This window comes from Perognathus longimembris, chromosome 4 (genome assembly GCF_023159225.1).
Source record: "Perognathus longimembris pacificus isolate PPM17 chromosome 4, ASM2315922v1, whole genome shotgun sequence".
Classification (NCBI taxonomy): domain Eukaryota; kingdom Metazoa; phylum Chordata; class Mammalia; order Rodentia; family Heteromyidae; genus Perognathus; species Perognathus longimembris.
The window spans coordinates 61,939,265-61,955,127 of NC_063164.1; the positions used below are offsets into that span (position 1 = coordinate 61,939,265).

The 15,863-nt window shown below is 37.2% G+C and overlaps 1 protein-coding gene across 1 annotated transcript in view; it reads left to right on the forward strand.

Moving 5' to 3' along the window:
- The window catches only part of Ly75 (lymphocyte antigen 75), an 86,898-nt gene that overhangs the window by 59,018 nt on the left and 12,017 nt on the right, over nucleotides 1–15,863 (forward strand). The window contains exons 19-29 of the mRNA XM_048345378.1: nucleotides 933–1,000; nucleotides 1,487–1,566; nucleotides 2,394–2,533; nucleotides 4,104–4,209; nucleotides 4,532–4,692; nucleotides 6,440–6,569; nucleotides 9,036–9,262; nucleotides 10,439–10,604; nucleotides 11,893–12,060; nucleotides 13,651–13,767; nucleotides 14,955–15,149. Of these exons, the coding sequence (XP_048201335.1) occupies nucleotides 933–1,000; nucleotides 1,487–1,566; nucleotides 2,394–2,533; nucleotides 4,104–4,209; nucleotides 4,532–4,692; nucleotides 6,440–6,569; nucleotides 9,036–9,262; nucleotides 10,439–10,604; nucleotides 11,893–12,060; nucleotides 13,651–13,767; nucleotides 14,955–15,149 (1,558 nt within the window). The remainder of the gene's footprint in view (nucleotides 1–932; nucleotides 1,001–1,486; nucleotides 1,567–2,393; nucleotides 2,534–4,103; nucleotides 4,210–4,531; nucleotides 4,693–6,439; nucleotides 6,570–9,035; nucleotides 9,263–10,438; nucleotides 10,605–11,892; nucleotides 12,061–13,650; nucleotides 13,768–14,954; nucleotides 15,150–15,863) is intronic.

Sequence of the window (15,863 nt, forward strand, 5' to 3'; positions counted from 1 at the left end):
CCTCACAATATCTTAATTTGTTGTTTATGTTAGAAAAAAATTAAAGAGTTGCTTACATGTTTTAAAATATGAAAGATTTATGATAAATATCAATTTATAAAATGAGTATTAGTATATAATGTTAATGATCCTAATTCTTTATTTTTTTACTGAAAGTTTACTTTATAGTGAAGTTTCTGTTTCTACAAACTAAATTTACACAATAACATTTGTGAAAAAATGAATATATTTTAAGTTTTGTAATTAATACACTTTATTTGACTGAGTACAGTGGCTCACAGCTATAATCTCAGCTGCTTTGGTGGCTACAATCTGGAGGATCTTGCTTTACGGCAGCCCAGACAAAAAGCTAATGTAGCTTGTTTCAATCAATAAGCCATTTGTGGTGGCTCATGCCAGTAATTCCAGCTATGCAGAAGATGGAGATCAGGAGAATCATAGTTCAAGGACAACCTGAGCAAAAAGTAGTGAGATTCTCAGCCAACAAGCAGGGCATGCTGGCACTATGATCACTGCTATATGAGAGACCATAGATAAGAGGTCCACAATCTGAGGCTGGCAAAAACACACACCCTGTAAAATAATTAAAGCAGAAGAAGAAGAGCTCACTTAAAATAATAGAGCATCTTTCAGTAAACACAAGACCCCCAAATTAAAAGCTAAAACTAAAAAGAGAATGTATGCCTAACTAACATATATGCTATAATTAATGCAAGCCAGTAGCCACAGCAACTGTGATAGGACCCATAATTACCTAAATAATTTCACCAAGTCACTTGGTGAAATTTGGCATGTGTAGTTCTAAGACCCAATAATGGGATGTCTGGAAATTTTAGAGATGTGTGGTATTATAAGAAGACAGAGCATTCAAAGCAAACCTGTCCTGGAAAATTCAGCACATGTATGTTTGGGTGTTTGATTTTTTTTTTCAGATATCTGATGCTGAACAGAAGTGGTGGGTGAGAACTGATGAGCAACCAATAGATCGATACTTCATGTAGTATGTACCATCCGCCATCGCTGAGCCTGCCTTTGTGAACTTGCCACTCAAAAGAAGCAGCTCCATATTCCCCTTGAATAACTGGATTACAACTAGAAGTGTTTGTGTAGTAATCCATAAACTTCCTAGATTTACAAAAAGCCGAGGGCTGGGAATCTGGCTTAGCAGTAGAGTGCTTGCCTAGCATGCATGAGGCCCTGGGCTCAATTCCTCACTACCACATAAGCAGAAAAAGCCAGAAGTGGCACTATGGCTCAAGAGGTAGACTGATAGTCTTGAGCAAAAAGAAGCCAGGGACAATGCTCAGGCCCTGAGTCCCAAACCCCAGGAATGGCAAAAAAAAAAAAAAAAAAAAAAGCCATGTTACTGTTAAGAAAAACGTGGTATGAAATAGTGACATTAAGTTCAAAGTGGCAGTAATGGAACCAAAAAGAGAATATAGCACCCATTATATTATAAGGTGTCACATCTCCTGTTCCCTTTCAGCTCACACCATCCATGGCACCGCTTTCCTGTGACCTTGGGAGAGGAATGCCTACACATGTCTGCGAAGAGTTGGTTCATGGGTAAAGTTAACTCCCATCCTTTCAGTGTTGATTGTGTAACCTGTGAACTACAGGCTCAGTTACTCAGTCATGTTTTCCTTTCCAAATGCATATAAACATACTCTCCAGTATTACTGCTTTAACTCCTCTTATCTCAAAGCAGTTACTTAGAAATAAACTTAACACTTTTGTAACTGATAAACAACTCAATGGATGAGTAGGCAGTAGTTCTACAACACAACTTATGTCCCCCTCTCTAGGTTTCCTTTTAGCCCTCTTAGCTATATCTTGCCACCATTCCTTGGATGACATGTGGTAAGTATACTACATATGTGCTTTTCTTTTTTTGCCAGTCCTTGAACTTAAGGCCTGGATGCTGTTCCTGAACCTTTTTGTGCTCAAGGCTAGCACTATCATTTGAGCCACGGTGCCACTTCTTGCCTTTTCTAAGTAGTTTATTGTAAATAGACTCATAGACTTTCCTGCCCAGGTTGACTTCAAACTGTGATTCTCAGATCTTAGCTTCCTGAGTATCCAGGATTACAGGCATGAACCACTGGTATCCAGCAATATGTGCTTTTGCATAAGCAATATTTGTATTATATCTCCTACAAATATAGATGACAGAGAGAGTTGGAAGGACAGTAGATGACTAATGAAACAAATTGGAATGTGGGAATGTATTGACCTAACTAGGAAAGATTGATTTAAAGAGTCCTTGTTGGAATCAGAGTTGCAGCTCCATAGTATGAGCAGCCTGGGGTTCAATCCTCAGCTAAGGATTTCTGTTTTTAAAATGTGCTGGTTAAAATAATTCTTACACTGAAATCCTGCTTTTCATTTCTCAGACTTAAATAAACCAGCAGACTGTGGCACCAAGTTGCCCTTCGTGTGTGAAAAGTACAACGTATCTTCATTAGAGAAATACAGTCCAGATTCTTCAGCTAAAGTACAATGTTCTGGAAGCTGGATTCCTTTTCAGAATAAGGTAAGAGAGAATTACTGCCTTGTGCAATAGTAATTAATGTCATGCTGATTGCGTGGCCTACAGATCAAGGCATTCATCAGACAGACAGTGGCATCAAGAATGGCCTCCACATATGACAGTGACCTACCTGGCCCACTTTCTTGCTAGAAGCCATATTAGTAGCTAACTTTGAAGTTGGTTAGCTATAGGTCTTCCAAAGTATGACATTTCTCTTCTACTGCTGACAACATTTAAATCACTCAAGTGGATTTATCAATGAGTAGTTAACACATTTAGCAGTCAAGACCACCTTGTGGCATGTAGGAAACAGACTTCATTTCTGGCCACTCCTTTCTCCTAAAGGGGAAAATCCAAGTGGCTTCCCAAGCTGCTCTTGAGAGACAGCATAGATACCCCAAAGAGTAATCCTTGATTCTGGCTGTGATGGCAGTTCTCTGGTGAAGTCGTTTTGGGAAATGCTCGGGTTGAGTCTATCTCCTTGACATGCATAATCTATGCAGCTGTATGTATCTGGAAGGAATTGCCATAATATATGAAAACATTCATTCTGTTACACAAAAGAATATAAAGGTTACTAGACTCAATTGGCTTGGAAAATTCTATGAACTCTTCAAAACTGACCTTTTCTTTTTCTGCTCTGTCATCCTTAATGTAAGATTTCTATGCTTAAGTTCAGGGTGTTCTCTCAAGGATCTTTTCTAAAAGCCATGGCTTTGTCCATATCTCATTGGCTTCTGTAGTCTTTAAGAAGACTGAAAACAATCTTTGGTAAGATGTTTCAGAAAGCACTATTTGGGACAATAGCCTCAACCAAAATGAATGTAATGTCAAAAAAAAAAAAAAGAGGAAGGGATGCATTTGACAGGTGTTAACATCTCTAGTGGAGTTAGGGTACATTTTTACTGTTATATTCAGCTGGTGTGTATGAGAGTGTGTGTGTTTGTGTGTGTGTGTGTGTGTGTGTGTGTGTGTGTGTGTTACTGTGGATTGAGACCAGAATCTTCCACATGCTGAGCAGTGTAGTTCTACCACTGAGCTATACTTCCTGCCCCATTGTAACTTTTAAAAATTAGAACATTCTTTTTAATTCCCAAAGTATAGGAACTGGGCCTAATTTTCAGCTGATACAAAATTGAATTAAAATTTCTTTCCAAGAGAAAGAGAGATACCTTCTTTTGAAATGTGTTTGTTAATATCAGAGGTGATGAATTGATGTCAGACGAACAAAGTCAAATGCTCACTGGACCACTTGTAGCCATTTCAATGGTGAATAAAGTTATTAGCTTTGCTTTGCCCCAGTTTTCTCATTTGTTGTAAAAATTATGGAGACAATACTATTAATACTGCTAGCACATAAGAAACACTGAGAAAAAATGGGAAATTCATTTTAATCTGATAGCTTGAAGATCGCATTGCAGTTGTTCATGTTGAAAGTGTGCTCCCAAATTCTTGTGGTACTACTTTGTAAAGGTTCAAAGCTCAGGAATAATCTTCTAAATGATGAGATATTTACTTCCTGCCTGACTTTCCTATGTCTGGATCTTATTTTCATATGTGTCTCCATTTGCAGTGCTTTCTAAAGATCAACGCCAAGTCTCTTACATTTTCTCAAGCAAGCACCCTCTGCCACTCTTATGGTGGTACCCTCCCCTCGGTGTTGAGCCAGAGTGAACAAGGTACCACAGTTGGCTTTGTTTGTTGGCTTGTATGTCTGTTTGTTATATTGCTGGAGATTGAACCCAGGGTGCAATGCTAGGCATGCACTCTACTGCTGAGCTAAACTTCCAAGTAGGAAACATGTTTTACACTGATCTGGAAGTCAAGTTCGTTTTGGGAGGCTTTAGGGAATTAATTTATCAAATAATTTTATTAACTGTCTTTTTACAGGGGAGGCTAGCTTGAGAAAAAAGCTGAAGTTATTCATTGGCATTTTTAGCTTGGGCATATTTTTAATTAAGTCCAATACTTTTTTATTTAAAAAAGATCTCATTTTAACAGATTTTATTACATCCTTGCTTCCGGAAATGGAAGCTAACTTATGGATTGGTCTGCGCTGGACTGCCTATGAAAGAATAAACAAGTGGACAGATCACAGAGCACTGACATATAGCAACTTTCACCCACTGCTGGTTGGTCGGAGGCTAAATATACCAACAAATGTGAGTTTTATTAGAGTCGATAATTTCTATAGTGCTATGAACTATTGGAGTTTCTCATCACTTACTGATTAACAAGTACCTATTGTGTGATTTTGTCTGTATGACATATCCAGAATGGGCAAGCTTGTGAAGACAGAAAGTGGATTGATGGTGGGCAGAAGCTGAGGAGTATGGATGACTTATGGGGATGAGTATTTACAGAAGTGAACATGTCCCAGATCTGATTCGGATGATGGTGTCTAATTCTCTGAATACACTAAAAATGGTTGATTGTACACTCTGATGAATGAATGGAGGTCCTATAGCTCAGTGAAGCTATTATAGGATTAGCAGACACACTCAGCAGCACCACCTTCAGGTGGAAAGTCTGATTCCTCATAGTGCTGTGGGTTCCCAAGCATTTATTGCAAATGTGTTATGAACAAAACCATGTAAAAAAGTTTTATTAAACATTTGAGAAATGTAGTTTCTCTGTCTCAGTCCTGAATCAAACAGACAAAATTAATGATTAGTGATCATTTGCTGTAAGAACTACATATAAAGAAGCCATGTGCCTAATTTCTAGGTGATATTTTCTTTCTTTTTTCCTTTCTTTCTTTCCTTCCCTTTTTCTTTATTTCTTCCTTTCTTTCTTTTTTCTTTGGTGTGTGGATGTGCTGGTACTAAGGCTCACACTCAGGACCTGGATGCTATCCCTTTCTTTTTCTGCTCAAGGCTCTCCCACTTGAGCCACAGCTCCACTTTCTGGTATTTTTTAATGAGAAATAAGGAAAGGAAATGGAGCACTCTTGATTCAAATTAGGCTTGGAATTGATATTGAGACCCACTGCTTCTGCCCTGACTACTTGCCAGGTACAGGTCCCTTGGCACAAAGAACAAAGACTAAGAAATTAATGTAAAAGTCTAATTTCAACATTCTTTTTTGTTATTGGTACCAATATTTGAGCTCATGACCTTACATTCACTCAGCTTGCCTAGCTGACTTTCTATCACTTGAGTCATGAGTTCAGCCTGAAAGTTGAATTTCAAAAATAAATTGTAGGTAAAAATCAATAGACCTAGGTATGATGGTCCATGCTTAAAATTTCAACTACTTGGTAGGCAGAAATGAAAGAATCATGATTTGAGGCTGTTTCAGAGAAAAAAAATTAGTGAGACCCTATCTCAACAAGCAAGCTAGGTATGATATATAATTCCACTATGCAGGAGGCAGTGGAGGTACAAGGGTCAAGATCCAAGGCTTGTTTCTGGGCAAAAGAAAATAGGCTGTTATACTTTGAATAAGTTTTTATGTTTAATATTATCAATTATAGAATTAAATCTACATAATTTTAATATATGGAGGTTTTCATAATGAGTAGCATAGAATCAAAGCTTTAGAGTAAATTCTCTGTTATGCACAATATTTACAAACAGTTGAATTAAACAATCATGTTTTTGCTTGCTTGAATTGTCAAAACTGAAAGCAAAGTGTTCAGTTTCTTTCTTGATTTTTCAGTGACATTATGTTTGAAAATGTATTTACCAGTATTTCCATTATCTGTTTTTTCTTTTATTCTTAAAGTTAATTGCCCTATTATTAGTCTTTGAAAGTGTGTCAGGTTTTCTTAGAAAGGTCATAATTAGTTCCTTCATTGGGGTGTTTTTTTTACAGGGGGAAAACACCAATTTGGGGTGCAAATATTTTCTTGCTGATCTTCATGTTGTTAGTTCCTTGACTATGTACACATGTTGTCCTTTTGTTTAGCCCTTTGAGGAGGAGTCCCTTTACCATTGTGCTTTGCTGCTCAACCTTCACAAGTCACCTTTCACTGGGACCTGGAATTTCACTTCCTGTGCTGAAAGCCACTTTGTGACTCTCTGTCAGAAATACTCAGGTATCAACTACTGTAAACATAACTGTGCTACTTTACACTGTTACATACATATTTTTAACAAAATCATATAAATAAATGTGTAAATTTATACTTATGTGGCTTAAAATCCCAACCTGGGTAAATTTATATTAATTTAATGAGGCAGATTCATCTCATGAAATATTTTTATGTGTCATTACTGTACTTAGATAAATATAAAATATGTTAGTAGTAGTTGTTTACTGAGAGTAAGGTATGGCTGGATTTTGTCCTTTCTAATATTTCTCAGATTTTAGTTTTTCTCTGGGGGAAAGACTAAGAAACAATGGTATTTTTAGTTGAGTTCCATACTAATAAAGAAGGATGTGACTACTGTTAACAGATAATATCAGTGGATTTCTATAATCCATATAAAAGTAAAATGTATACTTAAAAATAGAAGCCATACCAGGTACCAGTGGCTCAACACCTGTAATCCTAGCTACTCAGGAGACTGAGATTGAAGGATCACAGTTCAAATCCAGTCCTAGCAGGAAAGCAACTCTTATCTCCAATTAACTACCAAAAATGCTGGAAATAGAGCTGTGATTCAATTTGGCTAGAGTGCTAGCCTCGAGAAACAAAACTCAGGATCAGCATCTAGGCACTGAGTTCAAGCTGCAGGAGTAGCAAAGGGAAGAAAATAAAAGAAAGAAAGAAAGAGAGAGAGAAAGAGGGAAGGAGGGAGGGAGGGAGGGAAGAAAGGACGGAAAGAAAGAAAAAGAAAGGAATGAAGGGGAAAGGAGAAAAAGAGAAATATGAAAGAAGGAAGAAAAAAAGGAAAGAGAAAAGAAGGGAGGGTAAAAAAAGAAGGGAGGGAAAAAGGAAGGAAGGAAAGAGAAAAGGAGGAAGTGAAAAAGGAAGGAAGAAAACAAATAAACCAGATTGGTATAGTTTCTTATGTCTGTAATCCCAGCTGCTCGAGAAACAGAGATCAAGAAAGTCACAGCTCAGGGCTATCCTGGTCAAGAAGTTAGTTGTCAATTAAACCACATCTCAACAAAACAAGCTGAAGGTGTTTGTAGACACTTGTCATCCCAGCTATGTAGGAGGCATAGTAAGAGGTTTGCAGTCCAGGCTATCCTAGACAAAGTGCAAGACCCTATCTGAAAAATAATTAAAGCAAAAAAAGGGACATGGAGGAGGGAATGAGGGAGGAGGTAACAAAGAGTACAAGAAATGTACCCAAGGCCTAATGTATGAAACTGTAACCTCTCTGTGCATCACTTTGACAATAAATAAGAAAGAAAAAGAAAAGGGACATGGCTCAAGTGGTAAAGCACTTGTCAACAAGCATAAAGTCCTGAATTCAGCCCTTTACATTGTAGGAAAAACAAACAAACATGGAATCCATCCATATTTTGAAAATAAGTATTGCTTTGTTTTTCATTGACTACAGCAAGTTTTTAACAAATGCTTAAGAAAAGTCTTTTGTCATATAATGAGCATTTTAAGTAGATATTTCCTGTGCTTTTTTTTTTTGCTAAATCTTTATTCATTTGCCCTATACTATAGTAACTGCCTTATTCAGATAAGTCTTATGAAGAAGGCAGAAATTCAAATATATCTTGAGTCCTTCACTAATTTTTCTTTGGCAACACATTTTTCTGTGGCAGCACTCTGTCACAGTTGAAAATGTTGTAAGGGGATACTTCTAAAGTGCTCACATAAAGAAGGCCTCTGCTGCCACCATAAACCAATAATCTTACTGTGGGCATTTTTTAAATAGCCTTTTTCCTTCCCAAATCAGAGCAGTTAAACCAAATTTTCTTTTGATTTTTTTTTTTTTTTTTTGCCAGTCCTGGGGCTTGGACTCAGGGCCTGAGCGCTGTCCCTGGTCCCTGGCTTCTTTTTGCTCTCAAGGCTAGCACTCTGCCACTTGAGCCACAGCGCCACTTCTGGCCATTTTCTGTATATGTGGTGCTGGGGAATTGAACCCAGGGCCTCATGTATATGAGGCAAGCACTCTTGCCACTAGGCCATATTCCCAGCCCCAAAAGGGTTATATTTAGTTGTCTGGCTCTTAGGTGGCCCTTTTTTTTTTTTTTTTTTGCCAGTCCTGGGCTTGGACTCAGGGCCTGAGCACTGTCCCTGGCTTCTTTTTGCTCAAGGCTAGCACTCTGCCACTTGAGCCACAGCGCCACTTCTGGCCGTTTTCTATATATGTGGTGCTGGGGAATCGAACCCAAGGCTTCATGTATATGAGGCAAGCACTGTTGCCACTAGGCCATATTCCCAGCCCTTCTTCTGATTTTTAAAACCATATGCCACAGGTCATATGTTCTACCTAAGATGTACAGTGAGACATATTTGATTCTTCCACCTCACATGTAAAATTAATATGCAGGCAAGTCATATCTGAAGTGGATCAGTAAGCAAGGAAGTCTGGAAATGCCATAACACTTGCAAAATGTGGGAGGCTATGATGGTGTATTCTTTTACACACAGATTTTGAAGATAGAAAGCCCTTGCAGAATACTTCAGAAACCATAAAGTATCAAAATAACCTGTACAAAATAATCCCAAAGCCACTGAATTGGCCTGAGGCTCTACAGGAGTGTGAGAGAGAGCACATGCACCTCGTGAGCATCACAGACCCTTACCAGCAGGCTTTCCTCTCAGTCCAGACCGCCCGGTGGAACTCCTCTCTTTGGATTGGACTCTCCAGTCAAGATGTGAGTTCTCACTTCCAACTGTCAGGGCTGCCCTATGGCCTACACGCTTCATGGAGTCTTTTCTCTCTGCTTTGGTAAACCAAAAGGAATACAGATCCAGAGATATTCACATCTTATTCCAGTACATTTCACGACTATATGTTTTTGTGTGTGTATTTGACAGTTATCTTTCCACAAGTGAAACTCTAGTGCTTTGTTATAGGGGAGAAAAAAAGACTATAGTGGACATAAATAATTGAGCATTTTTTCTATTTATTCTAATCAAAGAGCTAGAATCAGGAGTTGCTATATCTCTTCAGCCACAGAAGTTGAGAAGAATTTAAAAAATTAAATGAGGCAGGAAGGAATTGGGCTCAAAGGCTGATGAAGGAGGCTGAATATGGTTGAAATAGCTTGTTTGCAACTATGAAAATAGAGCAAGGAAACCTCTAGAGATTGTTTTGGAGGGAGGCAGAAAGGAGAGTGATAGAGGGTGAGATTGTTTGGAATCATATTGTATATGTGTAGAAATGTAATAATGAATTCTGTCCTGCATAATTAATGTAAGGGGTGGGAAGGGAAAGGAAGGAAAACAACAAGAAGGAAGAGGAATGAAAGTACAAGAAATGTAATTACATGAGCTGATTAGTAGATGTTTTAATAGAAATTAAACAAAATTAAAAGCTTAGCAAGAGTAATAATGAATAATATTTCGAAAGAAAAGCAATATTGTCACTGTAGAAAAATTTGTATACTGTTTTCAGACCAATGAACTCCTAAGCCATTGTAGCCATACCTGGCCCCCTGGAGGTATGATTTTTGCCTCTACACCATGTCATAGTGTCTCCATTGAACCTGTGCCTACAGTGGTCCTCACTCCATTGTAGCTTCCTGGTTTCCAACAAGAACAGAGCACTTGGTTAGGACCATAAATTCCAATGACTAGGGGCCCAGCACTGCTGGTCATAGTCTATGTGACTTTGCACACGTGGTTAGATACCCTCTGTGATATAGAAACAATAATAGTCCTTCTCTTACACGGTTGTTATAAGGCATAAAGTCAGTGGGGCAGAGCCTAACACATAGTGTTATATAATTGCGTGTTAAATATAAAGCAAAATTGAAAGTTATTAGAATGACTTCAGGGGTCTCAAAAGGGATAATGGAAATATGAAATATATTTCTGCCCCCCTCTAGGATGAACTCAGCTTCAGTTGGTCAGATGGGAAGCATCTTCATTTTAGTCGCTGGGCTGAAAACAACAAGCAACTTGAAGACTGTGTAATATTAGACACTGACGGATTCTGGAAAACAGCTGATTGCAATGATAACCAACCAGGGGCTATTTGCTACTATCCAGGAAGTATGTGAATTTAAGATGTTTTCTTTCTTACATATAAGTCTAATGAATAATAGACTATTAGGAGGGCAGGTTTATGAAATCTGATTTTGGAGTTGTGAAGAAATTATAATCAGATCCTTTTTCCAACAAAATTTCTTGAAGCAACTTGAATTCATGCACTATTATTACTTATTCAACATTTTGCTTTAGAAATATTTTAGTTTTATATCTGCTGACAATGTTGATTGATGCTTAAAGTCCCACATTACTCAGCCTCGTTTTCATATATCTTGTATTTAGATCATTTTAGGAAACATCATTTTGTGGGAATTTTCTCATAGTTCCTAATATCAACTAACATTCCATGAACTATTAAGATTCATTTAGGCCCAAGTATGGTGGATTCACCTGAGTCCATCAGATTGCAGAATTTCTAAGACTCTGCAATCTCTGGCCCAGTTGTAGGAAAGCAGTTTTCACCCATCAGAACCACACCTATGCCTTGTGGTAGAAAGAACACAATATTTCAGAGACAAAAGGACTTTTAATAAGGTGGGGGAAACACAGACCCTAAAGATCTCTACTAAATATCACATCAGCTGGGTTTGTTTTGAGCAGAGCATATCTATATAGCATCTTCTTTTCATAGAGGAAAAAGAAATCACATTTTCTAGAGGCCATGTTTTAAGTAATTTTTGGTTGATTTGGTAAAAGGAATAACAAAGTATCTAGTATTTCATTAAAATGTTCTCTTAAGCGACATCTCAAGATGTCAATAAACAGAAAACAGAAAATGAAATCTCAAAGTAAAACTTAGGTGCTTATTATTAATTAGTATAGTTGTATCATTTCTCTGAGGAGGCCGCAACAGGGTGAGAAAATAGAGTTGAGGGCTGGGGATATAGCCTAGTGGCAAGAGTGCTTGCCTCATATACATGAGGCCCTGGGTTCAATTCCCCAGCACCACATATATAGAAAACGGCCAGAAGTGGCGCTGTGGCTCAAGTGGCAGAGTGCTAGCCTTGAGCAAAAAGAAGCCAGGGACAGTGCTCAGGTCGAGTCCAAGGACCAGGACTGGCCAAAAAAAAAAAAAAAAGAAAAAGAAAAAAGAAAATAGAGTTGAATAATTTCTTCCTTACAGAGAGCCAATCTTCTCTATGCTGTATTTGAATAGAAGCAGAGCACAAACAGCACCAGCTGCTGTGTCAGCTTCCTGAATGTTTCCTACAAATCAAGCCTAATGAGTAGGAACAGGATTTAACATTTACATCTCAAATTAGAATTCTAACCATTAACTCTTTTTTTCTAGATAAAACTGAAAAAGAGGTTCAGCCAGCTAATAGTATTAAATGTCCATCTTCTGTTCTAAATACCCCATGGATAGCATTTCAGAACTCCTGCTACATTTTCATGATAACCAAGAGCAGACATACAGTAGCAACCCAAGATGAAGTCCACTCTAAATGCCAGGAACTAAGTATGTACATTGTACTGTCATGCACTGTGCCATGCTAACTTTTATATAGCCTGTGTTGTATGTGTTTCTCATTAGCACTAAATCTCAAAAATACATTATCTACTAATTTCCACACTATCAATGACAGAGTATTAAAGTTAAATGTTGAAATTAAAGTTAAAGTGAAAAAATATAGGAGGGGAAGTGGAGCTGTGGCTCAAAGTGGTAGAGTAACCTTGAGCAAGAAAGTTCAGAGACAGCCTGCACCCAGGCTGTAAGTTCAAGCTCCATAGCTAAACAAAAAACAAAAAGTATAGGAGTAGCCTCTTTGAATCATCAGTTAGAGAATAGTCTGCCTTTGCATCTTCAGTAGAAAAGAAATGACACTAGAGAGCAGAAAACTAAATGCTAAACCAGCTAGATGAAGGGTACTTTGAAAATAGGCCAGTTTCTTTGGTCAGAAGCTTAAATACACCACTTAGCAGCACCCATGCTTAAAAGAAATACACATCAATTTCAGCTCTCAAGACTTGGGAGAAATTGCCAGTGAAATCTACTGAGTATACCTAGCTTTTGCATGATGGAACTGATAGAACTGTAAACCTCATAGAAACTCCTGTGGAGAACACCACATCATTATTCTCTCTCTTATCTCAAGATGACTATCAGGGTTAAGGAATACATTCTGTGAGACATTGTCAAAGTACATTAACATATACCTAAAAAATACTGCTATAAGACACCTAGTTTAAATGTGTTTGAACCAATGTCTCCAAACAATTTTATCCATGTATAGCTTTTCTGAGAAATCCCCTGGTTAATTTCCTGAGAAATAATATAGTTTGGAAATATTAAATATTTTAAGCCCTCATTTTAAGCACTAAAGGCTGAAAGTGTAGCTAGAGTGGTAGAGTGCCTGCCTAGTAAGCACAAGTCTCTGAGTTTAAATCCCTGCACCACCAAACTAATAAGAGGGAGAAGTGAGAGAGAGAGAGAGATCTTTAAGGAAAAGAAAGCTCTGTCTTATAGTTCACCCAAGATTGTGTTTATTACAGGGTAATCTTAGACAATATATATTCATAATGGGTGGATTTATAACACCTATAGATGAACTACGTATGGGGGGGGGGAAGTGAATTGAAACAGTTGTCTTAAATTCTCTCTTTTCAGCTACCAGATTTCAGGTGTTCTGCAGAATCAAACTTAGCATCACAGTGTTTGAAAACGTCTTAGTCTGTTCATTTTAATACAATGAAATAGTATGAAATGCTTAATTTATGCTTCTTTCTAGCTTTCCAGTATTATTTAAGTTTTAAAAAATATTGATCTAGGGCTGGGAATGTGGCTTAGTGGTAGAATGCTTGCCTAGCATGCATGAAGCCCGGGGTTCGATTCCTCAGCTCCATATACAGGAAAAAAGCCGGAAGTGGTGCTGTGGTTCAAGTGGTAGAATGCTAGCCTTGAGCAAAAAGAAGCCAGGGACAGTGCTCAGACCCTGAGTTCAAGCCCTAGGACTGACACACACACACACTCACACAGAGAATATTGATCTATTAAACAAAGTTATGTTCCAGATAAGTAGTTATTAAAATTACTGCTTGTTATTAACAGATTCAAATGCACATATTCTGAATATTCGAGATGAAAAGGAAAATGACTTTGTTCTTGAGCAACTTCTATACTTCAGTTACATGGCGTCTTGGGTCATGCTAGGAATAACTTATGAAAGTAAGTGATGAGTCTAAATTTCTCTTTATTAGCATTTCATTAAGACATTTATCAAGCTACAAAAAGACACTTCTTCAAACAAATACTAGGTTGTGCTCTTGCTCTGCCATTATTATACATTTGCCAGCAGGTTTAGTGTTAAATAGTGGATGATAATTCCCTTTCTTTCTATACTTCTTTCTAGCAACCAAGTGGTTTCCCAATTTATCTGTATATTTTCCATTTCTATCACCAGTGTAAATGTTCTGATTTCTCTCTGTCTGTGCTAAAATGTTTTTCTGTCTTTTTGATAGCCATTTAGGTGGGTGTGATGTTTTTACTAGGTTTCCCTGATGATAATAATAGGAAACATCTTTTCATATGTTTATTGGCTATTTGCCAAATGCCATCTTTGGAGAAATCTCTATTCATTTTTAAAATTGAGTCATTTGTCTTTTGATTGTTGAGTTTAAAACATTCTGTAAATATTCTGCATGTTTTTGTGGGATAAATGATTCATACAAGTGATTTTTACCCATTACTTTACTAGCTGCACAACTTTTTTGTTTTGATGAGGAATGACTTGCCTACTTTTTCTTTAACTATTTGTGCATGTGTGAGGAGGCTTTGTCTACTCTACCTTACTCCTAGGTTTTTTAAATAAGTGTTTCATATAATTTTTTGTTTACATTGAGTTTTGTGGTGACAGCACATTTCATGTTTGAGCACATGGATACACAACTATTCACTATTTGCTGAGAAAATTGCTCAATCCATATTGAATGTCTTCACATCTTAAAAAAATCAACCATTGGTATGCTCAGTTGTATTCAGTTTATGTCTAAAAGAGACTTGTCACCTATTATATAAAATATCAGTAATTTTTAATAAAATAGTTATTTCAACTGAGGTTAAACATAGATAAGAAAAATGGTATTTGGTGAAAAATGACCAAATGTTAAGTGATTAAAGGGTAGAATTATAGGTAAATTTTTATTTATAGGTTTGTAATTTTTATTTTTCAAGCTAAAAATACGTATGATTTACTGTTATAACCAGAAAACATTTTAAAGAGATGTACATAGTCTCACAATTTTTTAGAAGGCGAGGACAAAAGGAAGAAATTAGTCATTTGAAATATTAACCTGTAACTGTAAATCTTAATCTCTAAGCCTGTGGGGGGGGGGGTGTGGATATTTCTTCTCTAGATAATTCTCTGATGTGGCTTGATAAGACTTCACTGTCCTACACACACTGGCGAACAGGAAGACCAACTGTGAAAAATGGGAAGTTTTTGGCTGGCTTGAGTACTGATGGTTTCTGGGATATTCAACCCTTTAACATTATTGAAGAAACACTTTATTTTCACCAGCACAGCATTTTTTCCTGTAAAATTGAAGTGGGTAAGTATGTGCAAAGTGGCTTCTACTCCAGGGGAGGTTAAGATCATGTACACATCCTGAGCATTCATCCCATGCCACAGTTAGCCTTCAACATTTACTGCTCGTGATGAACGAAGGGGGATTGAACCTTCATAGGAAAACTTGGGTATCCATTTGAGAATGAGTTCATTAAGTTAGGCTATAGTTGGCCCAAGTCTTTTAACACTCTTAAATTTAGGAATGGAGGGAAGAGATTGGAAGATAAAATAGAAAGTTCCTAGGCTTTATGTATTTACTGTGCTTCTTTTCTTTTATTCTTGTTTCTTTTTAAAATTATTATTATCATGTAGTAGTTGTACAAAGTAGTTTCCATTTAACAAAGCAGTCTATGAATGAAGTATATCTTGATCAGTGTCACCCCTTTCAGCATTCCTACCCATCCCTCCCCTATTCACCCCTTCCCTCACTCTTCTTAATTTTGTAGGCTCTACATTGGATTCTTGTCAGCATTTTCCCTATCTTCTCTTCTTCATTTATCTGCCTCTTTCCTCTTGATCCCACCCCACCCCTTTTGAGTACCTGTTTCCTGGTGTTTTATTTTGCTTAATTTTGATTTTGGCTTTCTAAGAAATGACACTACTTGAGATCTCCCTTGTATCTACTGTATTTCATTCACATAATATATTTGTATACAATTTCATACCATCCAACGTATTTACTTAGGAAGTTTATAAG